Source organism: Oncorhynchus mykiss, chromosome 9, assembly GCF_013265735.2.
Source record: "Oncorhynchus mykiss isolate Arlee chromosome 9, USDA_OmykA_1.1, whole genome shotgun sequence".
NCBI classification, from domain to species: Eukaryota; Metazoa; Chordata; class Actinopteri; order Salmoniformes; family Salmonidae; genus Oncorhynchus; species Oncorhynchus mykiss.
Genome location: NC_048573.1, coordinates 46,854,402 through 46,871,182, shown reverse-complemented (window position 1 = coordinate 46,871,182; position 16,781 = coordinate 46,854,402). Strand labels below are relative to the sequence as shown.

The 16,781-nt window shown below is 43.4% G+C and overlaps 1 protein-coding gene across 3 annotated transcripts in view; it reads left to right on the top strand.

The window, feature by feature from the left end:
- Positions 1-14,660, top strand: part of LOC110532232 (forkhead box protein J3) — a 99,959-nt gene extending 85,299 nt beyond the window's left edge. For all 3 annotated transcript variants that reach the window (XM_036988162.1, XM_021615948.2, XM_036988161.1), the window contains 6 exons: positions 4,180-4,378; positions 8,092-8,424; positions 9,407-9,508; positions 11,226-11,429; positions 13,120-13,221; positions 13,482-14,660. In XM_036988162.1, coding sequence (XP_036844057.1) covers positions 4,180-4,378; positions 8,092-8,424; positions 9,407-9,508; positions 11,226-11,429; positions 13,120-13,221; positions 13,482-13,594 — 1,053 coding nt within the window. In that variant the 3' untranslated portion in view covers positions 13,595-14,660. The remainder of the gene's footprint in view (positions 1-4,179; positions 4,379-8,091; positions 8,425-9,406; positions 9,509-11,225; positions 11,430-13,119; positions 13,222-13,481) is intronic.
- The last annotated feature ends 2,121 nt before the right edge of the window (positions 14,661-16,781 follow it).

Here is a 16,781-nt window from a genome sequence, read left to right as displayed (position 1 = left end):
AAGGAAACACCAACATAAGTCTTAATTGGGTGTTTGGCAACGACAAGCCAGAACAGCTTCAATGCACTTTGGCATAGATTCTACAAGTGTCTGGAACTCTGTTGGAAGGATGTGACACCATTCTTCCATGACAAATTCCATAATTTGGTGTTTTGTTATGATGGTAGAAAATGCTTTTTCCGGCGTCGCTCCAGAATCTCAAATAAGTGTTCAATTTGGTTGAGATCTGGTGACTGAGACAGCCGTGACATATGGTTTACATTGTTTTCATGCTCATCAAACCACTCAGTGACCACTCGTGTCCATTGTCATCCTATGGGGGCATAGCCATGGTAGTCAAAATAATGGCCTGCCCAGCATTTTTATAAATGACCCTAAGCACGATGGGATGTTAATTGCTTAATTAACTCCGGAACCAAACCTGCATGGAAGGACCTAAACTCAACAAAAAAAGAAACGTCCTCTCACTGTCAACTGCGTTTATCTTCAGCAAACTTAACATGTGTAAATATTTGTATGAACATAACAAGATTCAACAACTGAGACATAAACTAAACAAGTTCCACAGACATGTGACTAACATAATTGGAATAATGTGTCCCTGAACAAAGGGGGGATCAAAATCAAACAGTCAGTATCTGGTGTGGCCACCAGCTGCATTAAGTACTGCAGTGCATCTCCTCCTCATGGACTGCACCATATTTGCCAGTTCTTGCTGTGAGATGTTACCCCACTCTTCCACCAAGGCACCTGCAAGTTCCCGGACATTTCTGGGGTGAATGGCCCTAGCCCTCACCCTCCGATCCAACAGGTCCCAGGCGTGCTCAATGGAATTGAGATCCGGGCTCTTCACTGGCCATGGAAGAACACTGACATTCCTGTCTTGCAGGAAATCACGCACAGAATGAGCAGTATGGCTGGTGGCATTGTCATGCTGGTGGGTCATGTCAGGATGAGCGTGCAGGAAGGGTACCATATGAGGGAGGAGGATGCCTTCCCTGTAACGCACAGCATTGAGATTTCCTGCAATGACAAGAAGCTCCTGTCTGGTCCAGCGACGGTGGGTTTGTGCCCATAGGTGGCGTTGTTGCCGGTGATGTCTGGTGAGGACCTGCCTTACAACATGCCTACAAGCCCTTAGTCCAGCATCTCTCAGCCTATTGCGGACAGTCTGAGCGCTGATGGAGGGATTGTGCGTTCCTGGTGTAACCCGGGCAGTTGCTGTTGCCATCCTGTACTTGTCCCGCAGGTGTGATGTTCGGATGTACTGATCCTGTGCAGGTGTTGTTACACGTGGTCTGCCACTACGAGGACGATCAGCTGTCTTTCCTGTCTCCCTGTAGCTCTGTCTTAGGCGTCTCACAGTACGGACATTGCAATTTATTGCCCTGGTCACATCTGCAGTCCTCATGCCTCCTTGCAGCATGCCTAAGGCACGTTCATGCAGAGGAGCAGACACCATTTGTTTTTGTTTTCAGAGTCATTAGAAAGGCCTCTTCAGTGTCCTAAGTTTTCATAACTGTGACCTTAATTGCCTACCGTCTGTAAGCTGTTAGTGTCTTAACGACCATTCCAGAGGTGAATGTTCATTAATTGTTTATGGTTCATGGTTCATGGGAAACAGTGTTTAAACCCTTTACAATGAAGATCTGTGAAGTTATTTGGATTTTTACCAATTATCTTTGAAAGACAAGGTCCTTTTTGCTGAGTTTATATACTTTATATCCTTCATTTACTCAAGTGTTTCCATTTTTTTGTCAGTTACCTATAGTTGGACATATTTTTGGGGTAGATGAGGCAACTTTTTGTCATTTGTTTGTCAATCACCCCCCCCCCCCCCCCCCCCCCCCCCGCACCTGCATTATACAAAAGGTCAACACAATTTCATCAAATTAATCTATCTTTTCTCGAAGCCATCCTCTGTTTTCCTCCCATCCCCTCATCCCTCGTTCCAGGGGTAATCCCCAGACCTAATTTACGGCCAGTCATGTGGGATCAGGGTTAGTTCTGCTTCGTTAGTCCACCCAGGTGACGCCTCCTCATTGAAGGTGATTACTCCTGGCGTCTCCTGCTGAAGTCTCAAGTGCCAGCACTGCCAAGATCGCTGGATAGAAAGGCCACGTCGGCAGGGATGAATGTGTCGCTTTCAGTTGGATCAACTTCAGGGAGGTGCCACGCCGATTGGACTTCTAATTGTATATTTGAGGCCATTGCACATGGCAGAGCCACAATTAGGATGGTGAAAGGGTGAAAATATTATACAGGCAGGGCCTTCAGAAAGTATTTACACCTCTTGACTTTGTCCACATTTTGTTAAGTTATAGCCTGAATTTAAAATGGATTACATCTAGATCTCCTACTGGCCTACACATACTACCCCAGAATGTCAGTGGAATTATGTTAATAAAAAATGAAAAGCTGAAATGTCTTGAGTCAATAAGTAATCAACCCCTTTGTTATGGCAAGCATAAATACGTTCAGGAGTAAAAATGTGCTTAACAAGTCACATAATAAGTTGCATGTGCTCATTCTGTGTGCAATAATAGTGTTTGACATGATTTTTTAAATGACTACCTCATATCTGTACACCACACATACAAGTATCTACAAGGTTCCTCTATCGAGCAGGGAATTTCAAACACAGATTCAACCACCTAGACCAGGGAGGTTTTCCAATGCCTCGCAAAGAAGGGCACCTATTGGTAGATAAAAAATTTTTTAAAGCTGACATTGAATATCCCTTTAATCATGGTGAAGTTATACACTTTGTATGGTGTATCACTACACCCAATCAATACCAAGATACAAGTGTCGCTCCTAACTCAGTTGCCAGATAGGAAGGAAACCACTCAGGTATTTCACCATGAGGCCAATGGTGACTTTAAAACAGTTACAGAGTTTACTGGCTGTGATAGAAAATTGAGGATGAATCAACAACGTTGTAGATACTCCACAGTACTGACTTAATTGACAGAGTGAAAAGAATGAAGCCTGTATAGAATAAAATATTCCAAAACATGCATCCTGTTTGCAACAAGGCACTAAAGTAAGTCTGCAAAGAACATGGCAATGCAATTAAAACTTTGTATTTAGGACATAAAGTTCTGTTTGGGGCAAATCCAATGCAACACATTACTGAGTGCCACTCTGCATATTTTCAAGCATAGTGGGGGCAGCATCATGTTATGGGTATGCTTGTAATCGTTAAGGACTGGGGAGTTTTTCAGGATAAAAAATATGGAATCAAGCTAAGCACAAGTAAAATCTGACAGGAAAACCTGGTTCAGTCTGTTTCCACCAGACACTGTGAGATGAATGAACCTTTCTGCAGGACAATAACCTGAGAAACAAGGCCAAATCTACACTGGAGTTGCTTACCAAGAAGACAGTGAATGTTCCTGAATGGCCTAGTTACAGTTTTGACTTAAATCAAAAATCTATGGCAAGACCTGAAAATGGTTGTCTAGCCAATGATCCACAACCAATTTGACAGAGCTTGAACAATGTTGCCAAGAATAATGTCCAAATGTTGCACAATCCAGGTGTGGAATGCTCTTAGAGACTCACCTCAAGACTCACAGCTGTAATCACTGCTAAAGGTGCTTCTACAAAGTATTGACTCAAGGGTGTGAATAATGTAAATGAGTTATTTCTGTATTTCATTTTCAATACATTTACAAAAAACATGTTTTCACCTTGTCATTATGGGTTGTTGTTTGTATATGGGTGATTTAAAAAATAACAGGAAAAAAAACAATTTAATCGAGACTATAATTCAACAAAATGTGGAAAAAGTCAAGGGGTATGAATACTTTCTGAAGGCACTGTAAATGGACTTTATAGAAGTAGAATGACTGTATTGTATAAACCACTGTAGTGTTATGTGTTATTCCCTCAGTAAATTGCCTTGAAGGTAATTAGGGCAGAATCCTAACATGAGAATTTTCGTAACGCAAAAAATGTTGTTGGTTGTCATGGTCTCCGAAAGAGGTGCTGGCTTAGTATAGATACAATCGGCCTGGGCTCTCGGGTTAGAAGGGGGAATGACCAGCAGAAGACAGGGATATAGAAAACATGTTTACTACCGTGCCTTAAACAGGCACAGTGTGGATACCTCAAGTTAGCATCCAGACGTTTTAACCAAAGTAATGAAAATACCCTTTGCCTCTCTCTCTGTAGGTCAGTAGTCACTCAGAACCCTCCTCCCAGTCTCTGAGTTTAAAGCTGCATCCTCCCCCTCCACTTCCTCCTCCTCCCCAGCCCCAGTACAACGTGGCCGAGGGGGACAAGCAGCTCCTCTTCTCCGACTTCGAGGACCTCAGTGCCTCCTTCCGCAGCCTCTACAAGTCTGTCTTTGAGCAGTCCTTCAGCCAGCATGGTGAGTCATGGGCAGAAGCACTCTGATGCAGACCTGGGTTCATATAATGTTTTGTTTTCTATCAAAATACTTTGGGGCATTTGATTGAGCCTGCCTGTAGTCACGCTGCCGTTTGCAGCAGGCTAGCTAAATCGAACACAGCTGAAGTATTTGAAAGAAAACAAGCTACCGTCATACCCGGTTGATGAGAGAACAGAGGAAGAGCTGCATGGGGAACACAAGTGGGAATGTAACATGCTTTTTCTACTGATTATTTTACTGGTTAGCTAAAAGCACACACCACAACATCATGGCGATCTCCTACACCAAAGTTTGGATGGTTAATTACGTTAACCAGTAATACAATTATTTCTTTGTATTCCTCTATTGAACTCGCATAAACAAATAATCAATTGTGCTAAAGATCTAAAATCTTTGCGTCACTTAGTCAAACGAGCCAGGCAATCAAGGGGAATTCTCAGAAAAAAATAAACATTGTATTCACACATGATTGGAGCAAAGTGCAGCGGCTGTGTGACTAGCTTTGATACTTGCTAATTAGATTGTGAAGCTTCTCGCTAATTGCTTCCTGTAGCTTCCTATTGGGTCAACAGGGCCTCTTCCTGCTTGTTATACCATCCACCTTCTCTAACCCCAGACATGGATGCGCTCTGTCGGTCTGCTGCTTGAAATCAATTCTTTAATGACAGTTTCTTTTTATTGTTCAACAAATATTGTACAAGGAGGAGCAAACGAGCTGAATTGTGTACAATGAAATATAAAAACGTAACAAATATACATCACTATGAGAATAAATGACAAAGCCTAGGGCATTGAAAGTCAATGGCTATGATTGCTGCTTTTTAGCAGGTGTACATGGCTAGAGTGGCACTGTAACCATAGCACTTAATCCCACAGTGTATGAGGTCCCAACACCTCTTTTATGAGTTGGCACTTTTTTGTACTCCCAACATACAGTATGGGCAAAGTTTTCGTCATGCAAAACCCCCACATCTGTGCATAAAATACTGTACAATTTTTTTTTTCTCCAATGTGCGTTCATTTTAGAAGGCGACTATTTATGCCTTGCTCAGTTTAGGGAACTCTAGACTAGTTACAGTGCCTTGCGAAAGTATTCGGCCCCCTAGGACTTTGCGACATTTTGCCACATTTCAGGCTTCAAACATAAAGATATAAAACTGTATTTTTTTGTGAAGAATCAACAACAAGTGGGACACAATCATGAAGTGGAACGACATTTATTGGATATTTCAAACTTTTTTAACAAATCAAAAACTGAAAAATTGGGCGTGCAAAATTATTCAGCCCCTTTACTTTCAGTGCAGCAAACTCTCTCCAGAAGTTCAGTGAGGATCTCTGAATGATCCAATGTTGACCTAAATGACTAATGATGATAAATACAATCCACCTGTGTGTAATCAAGTCTCCGTATAAATGCACCTGCACTGTGATAGTCTCAGAGGTCCGTTAAAAGCGCAGAGAGCATCATGAAGAACAAGGAACACACCAGGCAGGTCCGAGATACTGTTGTGAAGAAGTTTAAAGCCGGATTTGGATACAAAAAGATTTCCCAAGCTTTAAACATCCCAAGGAGCACTGTGCAAGCGATAATATTGAAATGGAAGGAGTATCAGACCACTGCAAATCTACCAAGACCTGGCCGTCCCTCTAAACTTTCAGCTCATACAAGGAGAAGACTGATCAGAGATGCAGCCAAGAGGCCCATGATCACTCTGGATGAACTGCAGAGATCTACAGCTGAGGTGGGAGACTCTGTCCATAGGACAACAATCAGTCGTATATTGCACAAATCTGGCCTTTATGGAAGAGTGGCAAGAAGAAAGCCATTTCTTAAAGATATCCATAAAAAGTGTCGTTTAAAGTTTGCCACAAGCCACCTGGGAGACACACCAAACATGTGGAAGAAGGTGCTCTGGTCAGATGAAACCAAAATTGAACTTTTTGGCAACAATGCAAAACGTTATGTTTGGCGTAAAAGCAACACAGCTGAACACACCATCCCCACTGTCAAACATGGTGGTGGCAGCATCATGGTTTGGGCCTGCTTTTCTTCAGCAGGGACAGGGAAGATGGTTAAATTGATGGGAAGATGGATGGAGCCAAATACAGGACCATTCTGGAAGAAAACCTGATGGAGTCTGCAAAAGACCTGAGACTGGGACGGAGATTTGTCTTCCAACAAGACAATGATCCAAAACATAAAGCAAAATCTACAATGGAATGGTTCAAAAATAAACATATCCAGGTGTTAGAATGGCCAAGTCAAAGTCCAGACCTGAATCCAATCGAGAATCTGTGGAAAGAAATGAAAACTGCTGTTCACAAATGCTCTCCATCCAACCTCACTGAGCTCGAGCTGTTTTGCAAGGAGGAATGGGAAAAAATGTCAGTCTCTCGATGTGCAAAACTGATAGAGACATACCCCAAGCGACTTACAGCTGTAATCGCAGCAAAAGGTGGTGCTACAAAGTATTAACTTAAGGGGGCTGAATAATTTTGCACGCCCAATTTTTCAGTTTTTGATTTGTTAAAAAAGTTTGAAATATCCAATAAATATCGTTCCACTTCATGATTGTGTCCCACTTGTTGTTGATTCTTCACAAAAAAATACAGTTTTATATCTTTATGTTTGAAGCCTGAAATGTGGCAAAAGGTCGCAAAGTTCAAGGGGGACGAATACTTTCGCAAGGCACTGTAAATAATTGCCTCCATATAACGTACATTGTTATATGTATATTTAAAAGTTAGAAATTAAATCACGCTGCCATATTATAGTGATGTTTACGGGTATTTTTTGCACCAATCTCTGCTCTCCTGCATTGTGAAAATGCCATCCTACAATATGTGTTCCATTCTATTTCTATGGCCCCCATAGCCTAGGCAAAGTGAAGCTCAATGCCTTGCATGCTTGGGGCTCCCGAGTAGCATAGCGGTCTAAGGCACTGCATCTCAGTGCAAGAGGCGTCACTACAGTCCCTGGTTCGAATCCAGGCTGTATCACATCTGGCCGTGATTGGGTGGCGCACAATTGGCCCAGCGTCGTCTGGGTTTGGCCGGGGTAGCCATCATTGTAAATAAGAATTTGTTCTTAACTGACTTGCCTAGTTAAATAAAGGTTAAAGAAAAAAATATGTATATATTTTTTTTAAATGCTTCTACCAAAGGAATGGCGTCAGTAGTCATTGCCTTTGAGGGGCTGAAATGCTGTGAGTCACCCAAGCAGCCAAGCTCCTCACCCTCCCTAGAAAACCAAAGCGTGTCTAAACCACATGGACTGACTCAGTCAGGGTGCATCTCAATAGACTAAAGTGGCTTCTCCTCTCCCGTCTCCTTTCCTTCATCTGTGTTGTGAAAGACTGATGAAAGCCTGCCAGTGCAAATGAAGGTGAATGACACAAGGAGAGTAGAGGAAGCCACTTTAGACTATTGAAATGCACCCTCGGAGCTTCAGTGAGGATTCCTGATGTGGTAAGGCAGATATCAGTTTAAATAACACACATGCATCAAGAGAGTCAAATTCATCAAAACCATCAGAATGAAATCCCTCCAGGTTTGCGTGAGTATTTTTTTAATGAGAAAACATCTCTGTATCAATAGCAGTCGCATGTTGCACTGTAGTGGCATAGGTGTAGTGCTTCTAACCTTTCCTGTCCTGTCTGTCTGTCTGTCTGTGATTGTGGTTGGCCCTGCAGGTCTCATGGGTATGCCCAGCGAATCGAGCCAGCAGCCACGGACGTTGTGCTCCTACCAGCACTCCCCTGGCCGGGGCAGCAGCAGGGGCATCAACGCCCACAACCACCAACACGCACACAACCACGGTCACCGCCATAATCACCACCCGCCCCACTCGCAGCACCTCTCTCCCCACGCCACACACAACCAACACCAACCTCATCAACACACTCAGCACAGGCAGCACTCACAGCACCCTCAACACCGCCAGCACCCCAACAGTGGGCAGCAGCAGTCACAGCACCTCCAGAGCCATACTGGCCAGCCAGCACAGATGCCCTGCACCAACACTGGTAAGACCCACTAGTGTACTGTCTGAGACAAAACGCACCTAAACAATGGATGGCCGAGTGCCTCTGACTAGAATATCGTCTGTCATTTTCTGTTAATTTCCCGACGATTCCACATGCTGAATCCGCACAAACAGCAACCGCTCGGCGACACCCAGCAGGCGGTCACTTTAACACACTGCGGCGACAACAAACGATAGGACGGCCACCCGCTGCTTTTAGCCATTCGTTGTGGTGGTGTGTCTGAAGCTTAAGGCAGGACTCGGGTTCAGCTGCTATCCATAAATACTACTCCCTACATGCTCAGCAAGGACACATGGATTGCATTGTATTAGCTATGTAGTTTGTTTTCCCACTACTCCTCAAAGCGTGTTACACCGTGTGAAGCAGACTTAAACTCATAGAGACAGGCATTTCTGAACCTCGCCGAGGTCTCTCATTTGCCTGGGCTACTCTTTGTTTCTCCTGTGTCTCTGCACTGGGCTCTAGGCTCAGAGAAAAGCCCTGTACAAATAGACGCTGCATTATCTAGGTTATTTCCCTCTCCACAGCGCCTGGGATGAATGAAAGCAATCCCCTGTCTTTGATCCACAGCTTCAAATGTGTTGCCGTTTGTGGTTTAAGGCAGAAAATCATTCCTCTTCACTAACGTCTGTGACTTGAATTTACTCTGTGAAAAAAATGACATCTTGTGGTCAAAAGCGTCACTGCATCCTACTCTGTTGATTGCAGCACTGTGCTCTTGTGTCAATGTTTCCCTAATCGTGTTCCCGGGCTAACAAGACTAACATTTCTCCTACCGTTACTTAGTTGTGCCTTCCTCCCTAGCACTGACCCTGCCTCGCTCTATTGCCCACTCCCCCTACCTAAAATAATTGTTTTTTAGGTTTGTTTCAATAGAATTATTAGATGCCTAATTGGTTTTGGGGCCCTGGTGCTACACCAGGAAGAAGTCTAGGGGGAAAACTTCTGTGTGTCTGTGCAGGTCTGTCAGCCGACTGGTACCCCAACTTGGACTGGCTGAAGGAGAGCTGTCGCATCGCCGGCAGCTACAACTGGGCTGACGTGGACCTCTCTCCATTCCAAGGTAAGAAGAAGGAATACGGACCAAACCACTGACGGACCAAACCACTGATTACACACACACATACACATTAGGTTGGAGAGGCTGGAGCAGTGGGAGCCACAACAGTGTTGTTCCTGGCACAACAGCAGGTGAGGTTATCTTTCTTGGATTTGTCACTAACAACACTCTAGTAGTCGGCTCAAATCCCATCCGATTTTCTTCCAGGATTTGAACCGGAAACTTTCTGGTGGCAAGCCCACCCCTCTAACCTCTAGGCCGCCAAAACCACCGACCAGCATATCCTAAATGTAAAAAATGTTGGTAACGTCACGTGTATAATGCTATTATAAAACCTTCTGTCACAATCATCTCCTAGCTCCTTATTGTAGCCTTATTACTGAATTTAAATACATTTTATGCGTTCATCATTATGCACAGGTTATTCATTTGGAAATTATACTGAAATGTACAAAAATGTCACTTACCGTCAAAGAAAATTCTCGCGAGTCTCCCTTTGACACAAAACTCTGTCATGACATAGAATGACCAGGTGAATCCAGGTGACAGCTATGACCCCTTAATGTCACCTGTTAAGTCCACTTCAATCAGTGTAGATGAAGGGGAGGAGACAGGTTAAAGAAGGATTTTTAAGCCTTGAGATAATTGAGACATGGATTGTGTATGTGTGCCATTCAGAGGGTGAATGGGCAAGACAAAAGATGTACGTGCTTTTGAACAGGGTATGGTAGTAGGTGCCAGGCTCACCGGTTTGTGTCAAGAGCTGCAACGTTTCTTGGTTTTTCAACTCTCAACAGTTTCCTGTGTCTATCAAGAATGGGCCAACACCCAAAGGACATCCAGCCAAATTGACAACAACTGTGGGAAGCATTGGAGTCAACATAGGCCAGCATTCCTGTGGAGGATGCAATTCAATATTAGGAAGGTGTTCTTAATGTTTTGTATGCAAAAGTGACATCACAATATGCTAGACCCTATTTGTAGGTTGTAAGTCACTTTGGATACAGAGCATCTGTTAAATGGATGTAGCCCAATGTCAATGATAGTTTCCGAGGTAGAAAAGGCCTATCCTAGGATGCATATGAAATGGCACCTTATTACCAATGAAGTGCACTATATGCATCTGAAATGGCACCCTATTCCCAATGTAGTGCACTACTTTTTGACCAGAGGCCCCTAGTCAAAAGTAGTGGACAACGTAGGGAACAGGGTTGCAGCGGTAACTGCAGCCCTAGTCTCTAGTCTGCTTGGCCACTGCCTCAGTGTGAATAATCTAATTATCCCTGGCTGTGGAGCACTCTTATCAGGGTCATTGCACAAAGCTGCACATCTATTTATGATTGATGACAGTGCTGAATGTTTAGATGCAACTCGCCCCCACAGCACTTGACCTCCTTCACAGTCGAGCAGCAATGGTGGAACCCAATCCTCCTTCTACCCTAATTAGCATACTGCTTTCATCCATCTTGTGTTTTCAGTAGGGTTGCAAAAATACGTTAACTTTCCCAAAATTCCCAGGTTTTCCAGAAATTCCAGCTGGAGTATGTTTGAATTTCCTGCTTTTTCCCTCCTGTTTCTTGAAATCTTCTGGGAAAGTTACCATAATTTTTGCAACACCAGTTTTCAGACCAGTACAGGTGAGGGAAAAGAAGACTAGAACAAGAGGAAGGCACCTAGGACTAGTGAAACTAAAATGACCCCATCTGTGTGTGTCTGACAGGACTAAAGGAAAGTATGAGGCAGGCGGAGCTGAACAACTGGTCCCTGGACCCGGCCCAGATAGCCGACCTGTGCTCCTCCATCAACCAGTTCTTCACCCGCACTGGGGTCATCCCACCACAAGGCCGATTGCAACCTCAGCCACCCCCGTCTGCCTGTCACGGCCCCATGCACACCAGCAAGCCCAGTCAGCACATCAACACAGGTCAGTGGCCAGTAGGATGGAGTTGCCCATCTAGAGACTGGTCTAAAGTCAGTTGTTAACAATGGTTATGCTTAGGCTTTGAGGACGGATGGAATCCTGATCCTAGGTCTGTGCCTAAGCGCAGTCTCTACCGTGCCTCCCATATAGATCTGAAAGGGTTTGATTGATTTAAGCCAAACTTCCTTTACTGATCTAATCAGGTAGGCTATAGATCAGTGGAGTTCAATTAAAATGTTATTTGTCACATGCTTTGTAAACAACAGGTGTCAACTAACAGTGAAATGCTTGCTTCCAACAATGAAGAGAGAAAAAAAGAGAAATAAAATAAGAATATAATAACACAAGGAATAAATACACCATGAGTAACGATAACTTGGCTATATACATGGGGTACCAGTACCGAGTCGATCAGCAGGGGTACGAGGTAATTAAGATAGATACAGTGCCTTCGGAAAGTATTCAGACCCATGGCTTTTTCAACATTTTGTTACATTACAGCCTTAATCTAAAATGTATTAAATAGTTCATTCCCCATCAATAATCTACACACAATACACCATAATGACAAAGCAAAAACAATTTTTTTGACATTTTTGCAAATTTATAAAAAAAATGTAAAACTGATATTACATTTACATAAGTATTCAGACCCTTTACTCAGTACTTTATTAAACCACCTTTGGCAGCGATTACAGCATAGATTCTTCTTGGGTATGACGTTACAAGCTTGGCACACCTGTATTTGGGGAGTTTCTCCCATTCTTCTCTGCAGATCCTCTCAAGCTCTTTCAGGTTGGATGTGGATGGGCTGTAATGTGCCTTTTATTAAGGAGAGGGATTTTGACTTTTGTCTGGCCACTCTACCATAAAGGCCTGATTGGTGGAGTGCTGCAGAGATGGTTGTCCTTCTGGATGGTTTTCCCATCTCCACAGAGGAACTCTGAAGCTCTGTCAGAGTGACCATCAGGTTCTTGGTCACCTCCCTAACCAAGGCCCTTCTCGCCCGATTTCTCAGTTTGGTCGGGCAGCCTGCTCTAGGAAGAGTCTTGGTGGTTCCAAACCTCTTCCATTTAAGAATGATGGAGGCCACTGTGTTCTTGGACCTTCATTGCTGCAGAATTATTTTTTGGTACCCTTCCCCAGATCTGTGCCTCAACACAATCCCGTCTCGGAGCTCTAAGCACAATTCCTTCGACCACATGGCTTGGTTTTTGCTCTGACATGCACTGTCAACTGTGGGACCTTAGATACTGTAGACAGGTGTGTGCCTTTCCAAATCATGTCCAATCAATTGAAGTTACCACAGGTGGACTCCAATCAAGTTGTAGAAACATCTCAAGGATGATCAATGGAAACAGGATGCACCTGAGCTCTATTTCGAGTCTCAAAGCAAGGGTCTGAATACTTATGTAAATATTTCTAAAATCCTGTTTTCACTGATGGGGTATGATGGGGTGTCATGATGGGGTATTGTGTGTAGATTGCTGAGGATTTTTTATTTATTGAATCAATTTTAGAATAAGGCTGTAACGTAACAAAATGTAAAGGTGTCTGAATACTTTCCTAAGCACTATACTGTATGTAACAGGACAGATGATAAATGGGAGCATCAGTGTGTGATGAGTCAAAAGAGTTAGTGTAGGTAACTGAATGACTGTTGCTTCCTGTTGGTTGTCTTCATCTCCTATAGGTAATCCGTATATGGACTCCAGACAGAACATGTCTTCAATGATGGGACCCCCAGGTTACCCCCACATGACCCCCATGAGCACCGCAGGCTCCACGATGACAGGTACTAATGCTAACTACTCGCCCCCTCGTGTGTGTGTGTGTGTGTGTGTGTGTGTGTGTGTGTGTACACATTATTCTTAGTAATGTCATGTAGTATTGTAATGTAATAATGGTGCATTTGTATAATGCACAATGTTTTGTTTGATGTCATTTTGGACCCCAGGAAGAGTCTTGGCAATAGCTAATGGGGATCCTGCTAAAATAATAGTACTGTTTATATGTCTGCGTACAGCTGCCTTACACTTTTACCTCCATCTTCAGGGCACCATGGCCAGATGAACCAGCAGCACATGATGCCGCCTGGGCACTACCAGATGAGCAGGCTGCCTACTGAAGACATCCAGGACGACTTTGACTGGGACTCCATCGTTTAGAACTGCCCCAAGGAGAGGAAGAGAGAGGGATAGGGAAAGAGGATCAGAAGAGTGGAAGAGGATTGGGACCGGCCACATGCCCTTTGGAGAAAGAGAGACATTACAGAAGAGGAGTGTCAATCACCTGATTTTGGTCTTTTTATACAAGAGTGTCGAGTGACTTTGAAGACAATCAAATGTAGAGGGAGACTAGTCAACGTTTACCACTGGACAAGTTATGGTAATTTTGTCGAAAAAAAAATTACATTTGGAACGGTCTCGTCTCAATGTTCCAAGTGCCAACAGGTTTAGAAGTCGCCATAAATTGTGACAAGCAATGGTGAAGTATTTTGTTTAATACATGCTTCGATTCTCGTTTCTTTCCACTGAAGACTCAAAGTGGAAAGTAGCGTTTTGTGTTTTCCGACAGCTTTTTTTCAAGACACGTCCACCTGCCACTGAACTGAAAGGACTGGGCGTGGATGAAAAAAGATAGTGCCATTATACGTCGGAACAAACAACCGGCATCATGCCAATTAGTCCACACAGTATTGTGACTTTTCCTCCCCGTAGCACCACTCCCCTATCTGGCAGAAGTGATAAGAAATCCACAGAATTATATTTGCGCCACTTCCAAGAAATACAGGTAGTTAGGAATGTGACAATAGGGGTAGACTAGATAAGAATGCTCATGCTAATAAGGGAATGACATTAGGGTGCGGTGGCTTTCGAAGACAACAAGTGTCCTATCTCTTTGACTGACTCAGATGCCATCTTGTTGGTGTAGGCTTATATTGCAGAGAGAAGTGACCGTATGTTGACAGAGGAGAAATCACATTATACCACACCTGGGTTCAAATGCTATTTGAAATCTTTCCCGCCTTGAGTGCGAGATTAATGGGGTTTGCACTTTTGAGATGTTTCTATTGGTTAAAAAAGTCTTAATCAAGCACAGCTGAATTTTTTTGCAATTCAAAATTTAAAAAAAATATTTTGTACTTTTTACCCTTTTTTCTCCCCAATTTCGTGATATCCAATTGGTAGTTAGTCTTGTCCCATCGCTGCAACTCCCGTACGGACTCGGGAGAGGCGAAGTTTGAGAGCCATGCGTCCTCCGAAACATGACCATGCCAAGCCGCACTGCTTCTTGACACTGCCCGCTTAACCCGGAAGCCAGCCACACCAATGTGTCGGAGGAAACCTCATACAACTGACAACCGGAGTCAGCGTGCATGTGCTCGGCCCGCCACAAGGAGTCGCTAGAGTGCGATGGGACAAGAACATCCCGGGGCAGCCAAGCCCTCCCCTAACCCGGACAACGCTGGGCCAGTTGTGCGCCGCCTCACGGGTCTCCCGGTCGCGGACGGCTGCGACACAGCCTGGGATCGAACCTGGGTCTTTAGTGTAGCCACTCGGGAGACCTTTGAAATTATTTCTCATAGTATTTGCATTGCACACTTAAATTTCTATTTGAAATCTATGTAACTTGCTTTAACATTCAATGGTTTGATGAGAACAAAAATCTTCCAGTGTAACAACTTTCGTGTTTAGTACTTCGCCACTTTCTTAACTCTGTGATCATGAAAAAATGGTGGTGCTGGGCCAATGTTATGTATGTATCTCCTGTTAATCCCTATCTGGTATTGTTGTGGTGTCTACAGTTCTTTTGTTCTCGCTATCTCTGTGTTTTTTTCTGAGTGTGTGCGTGTGTGAGTGCATGCGCCTATGTGTGATAGCGCACGTGTGTGTTAGCGTTCATCAGGACTGTCCTGTTAGAAAGTCCATGGTACCAAGTCCTCAGGGTCCCTGTTTCCTCTTTTTTTATTTCTGAATAACCCCTATTTGCTTTTGTACGTTACTGGAAGGTCAAATGGGTTTGTGTCTCGTTTACTGTACCTGTTGGCAGGTGTTTCGACCACTGTGGTCGAAATATGCGCCTAATGTACCACATTATAATCTACAGTGCCTTCAGAAAGTGTTCACACCCATTGACGTATTCCACATTTTGTGTTACAGCCTGAATTCAAAATGAAGTCTATAGATTCTTTTCTCACCCATTCTACACACAATACCCGACAATGACAGAGTGAACACATGTTTTTAGAATTGTTTGCAAATTTATTGAAAATGAAATACAGAAATATCTCATTTACATTAGTATTCACACCCCTGAGTCAATACTTTGTAGACTCACCTTTGGCAGCGATTGTGAGTCTTTCTGGGTAAGTCTCTAAGAGCTTTCCACACCTGGATTGTGCAACATTTGCCCACTATCATTGTTAGACAACAATTTCCAGGTCTTGCCATAGATTTTCAAGCAGATCTAAGTCAAAACTATAACTCTGCCAAATTCACTGTCTTCTTGGTAATAAACTCCAGTGTAGATTTCACCTTGTGTTTTAGGTTATTGTCCTCCTGAAAGGTGAATTCATCTCCCAGTGTCTGGTGGAAAGCAGACTGACCCAGATTTTCTTGTGCTTAGCTTAGTTTCTTATTTTTAAACTGGCAAAACTCCCCAGTCCTTAACAATTACAAGCATATCCACAACATGATGCAGCCACCACTATGCTTGAAAATATAGAGTGTTGTATTGGATTTGCCCCAAATATAGTACTTTGTTTTCAGGACAAAAACTGAGTTGCTTTGCCACATTTTTTTTGCAGTATTACTTTAGTGCCTTGTTGCAAATGGGATGCATGTTTTGGAATATTTTCGTCTGTACAGGCTTCCTTCTCTTCACTTAGATTATTATTGTGTAGTAAGCACAATGTAATTGATCCATCCTCCGTTTTCTATTATCACAGCCATTAAACTCTGTAATGGTTTTAAAGTCACCATTGGCCTCATGGTGAAATCCCTGAGCGGTTTCCTTCCTCTCCAGCAACTGAGTTAGGAAGGACGCCTGTATTTTTGTAGTGACTGGGTGTATTGATGCACCATCCAAAGTATAATTAAAAACGTCACCATGCTCAAAGGGATATTCATTGTCTGCTTTCAAAAAAAAATCCCATCTACCAATAGGTGTCCTCTGTGATGAATTGGGAAAACCTCCCTGGGCTTTGTTTGAGATTCACTGCTTAACTGAGGGACCTTACAGAAACTATGTGTGGGTATAGAGATGTGGTAGTCATTCAAAAATCATGTCAAACACTATTATTGCACACAATGAGTCCATGCAACTTATTATGACTTAAGCACATTTTTACTC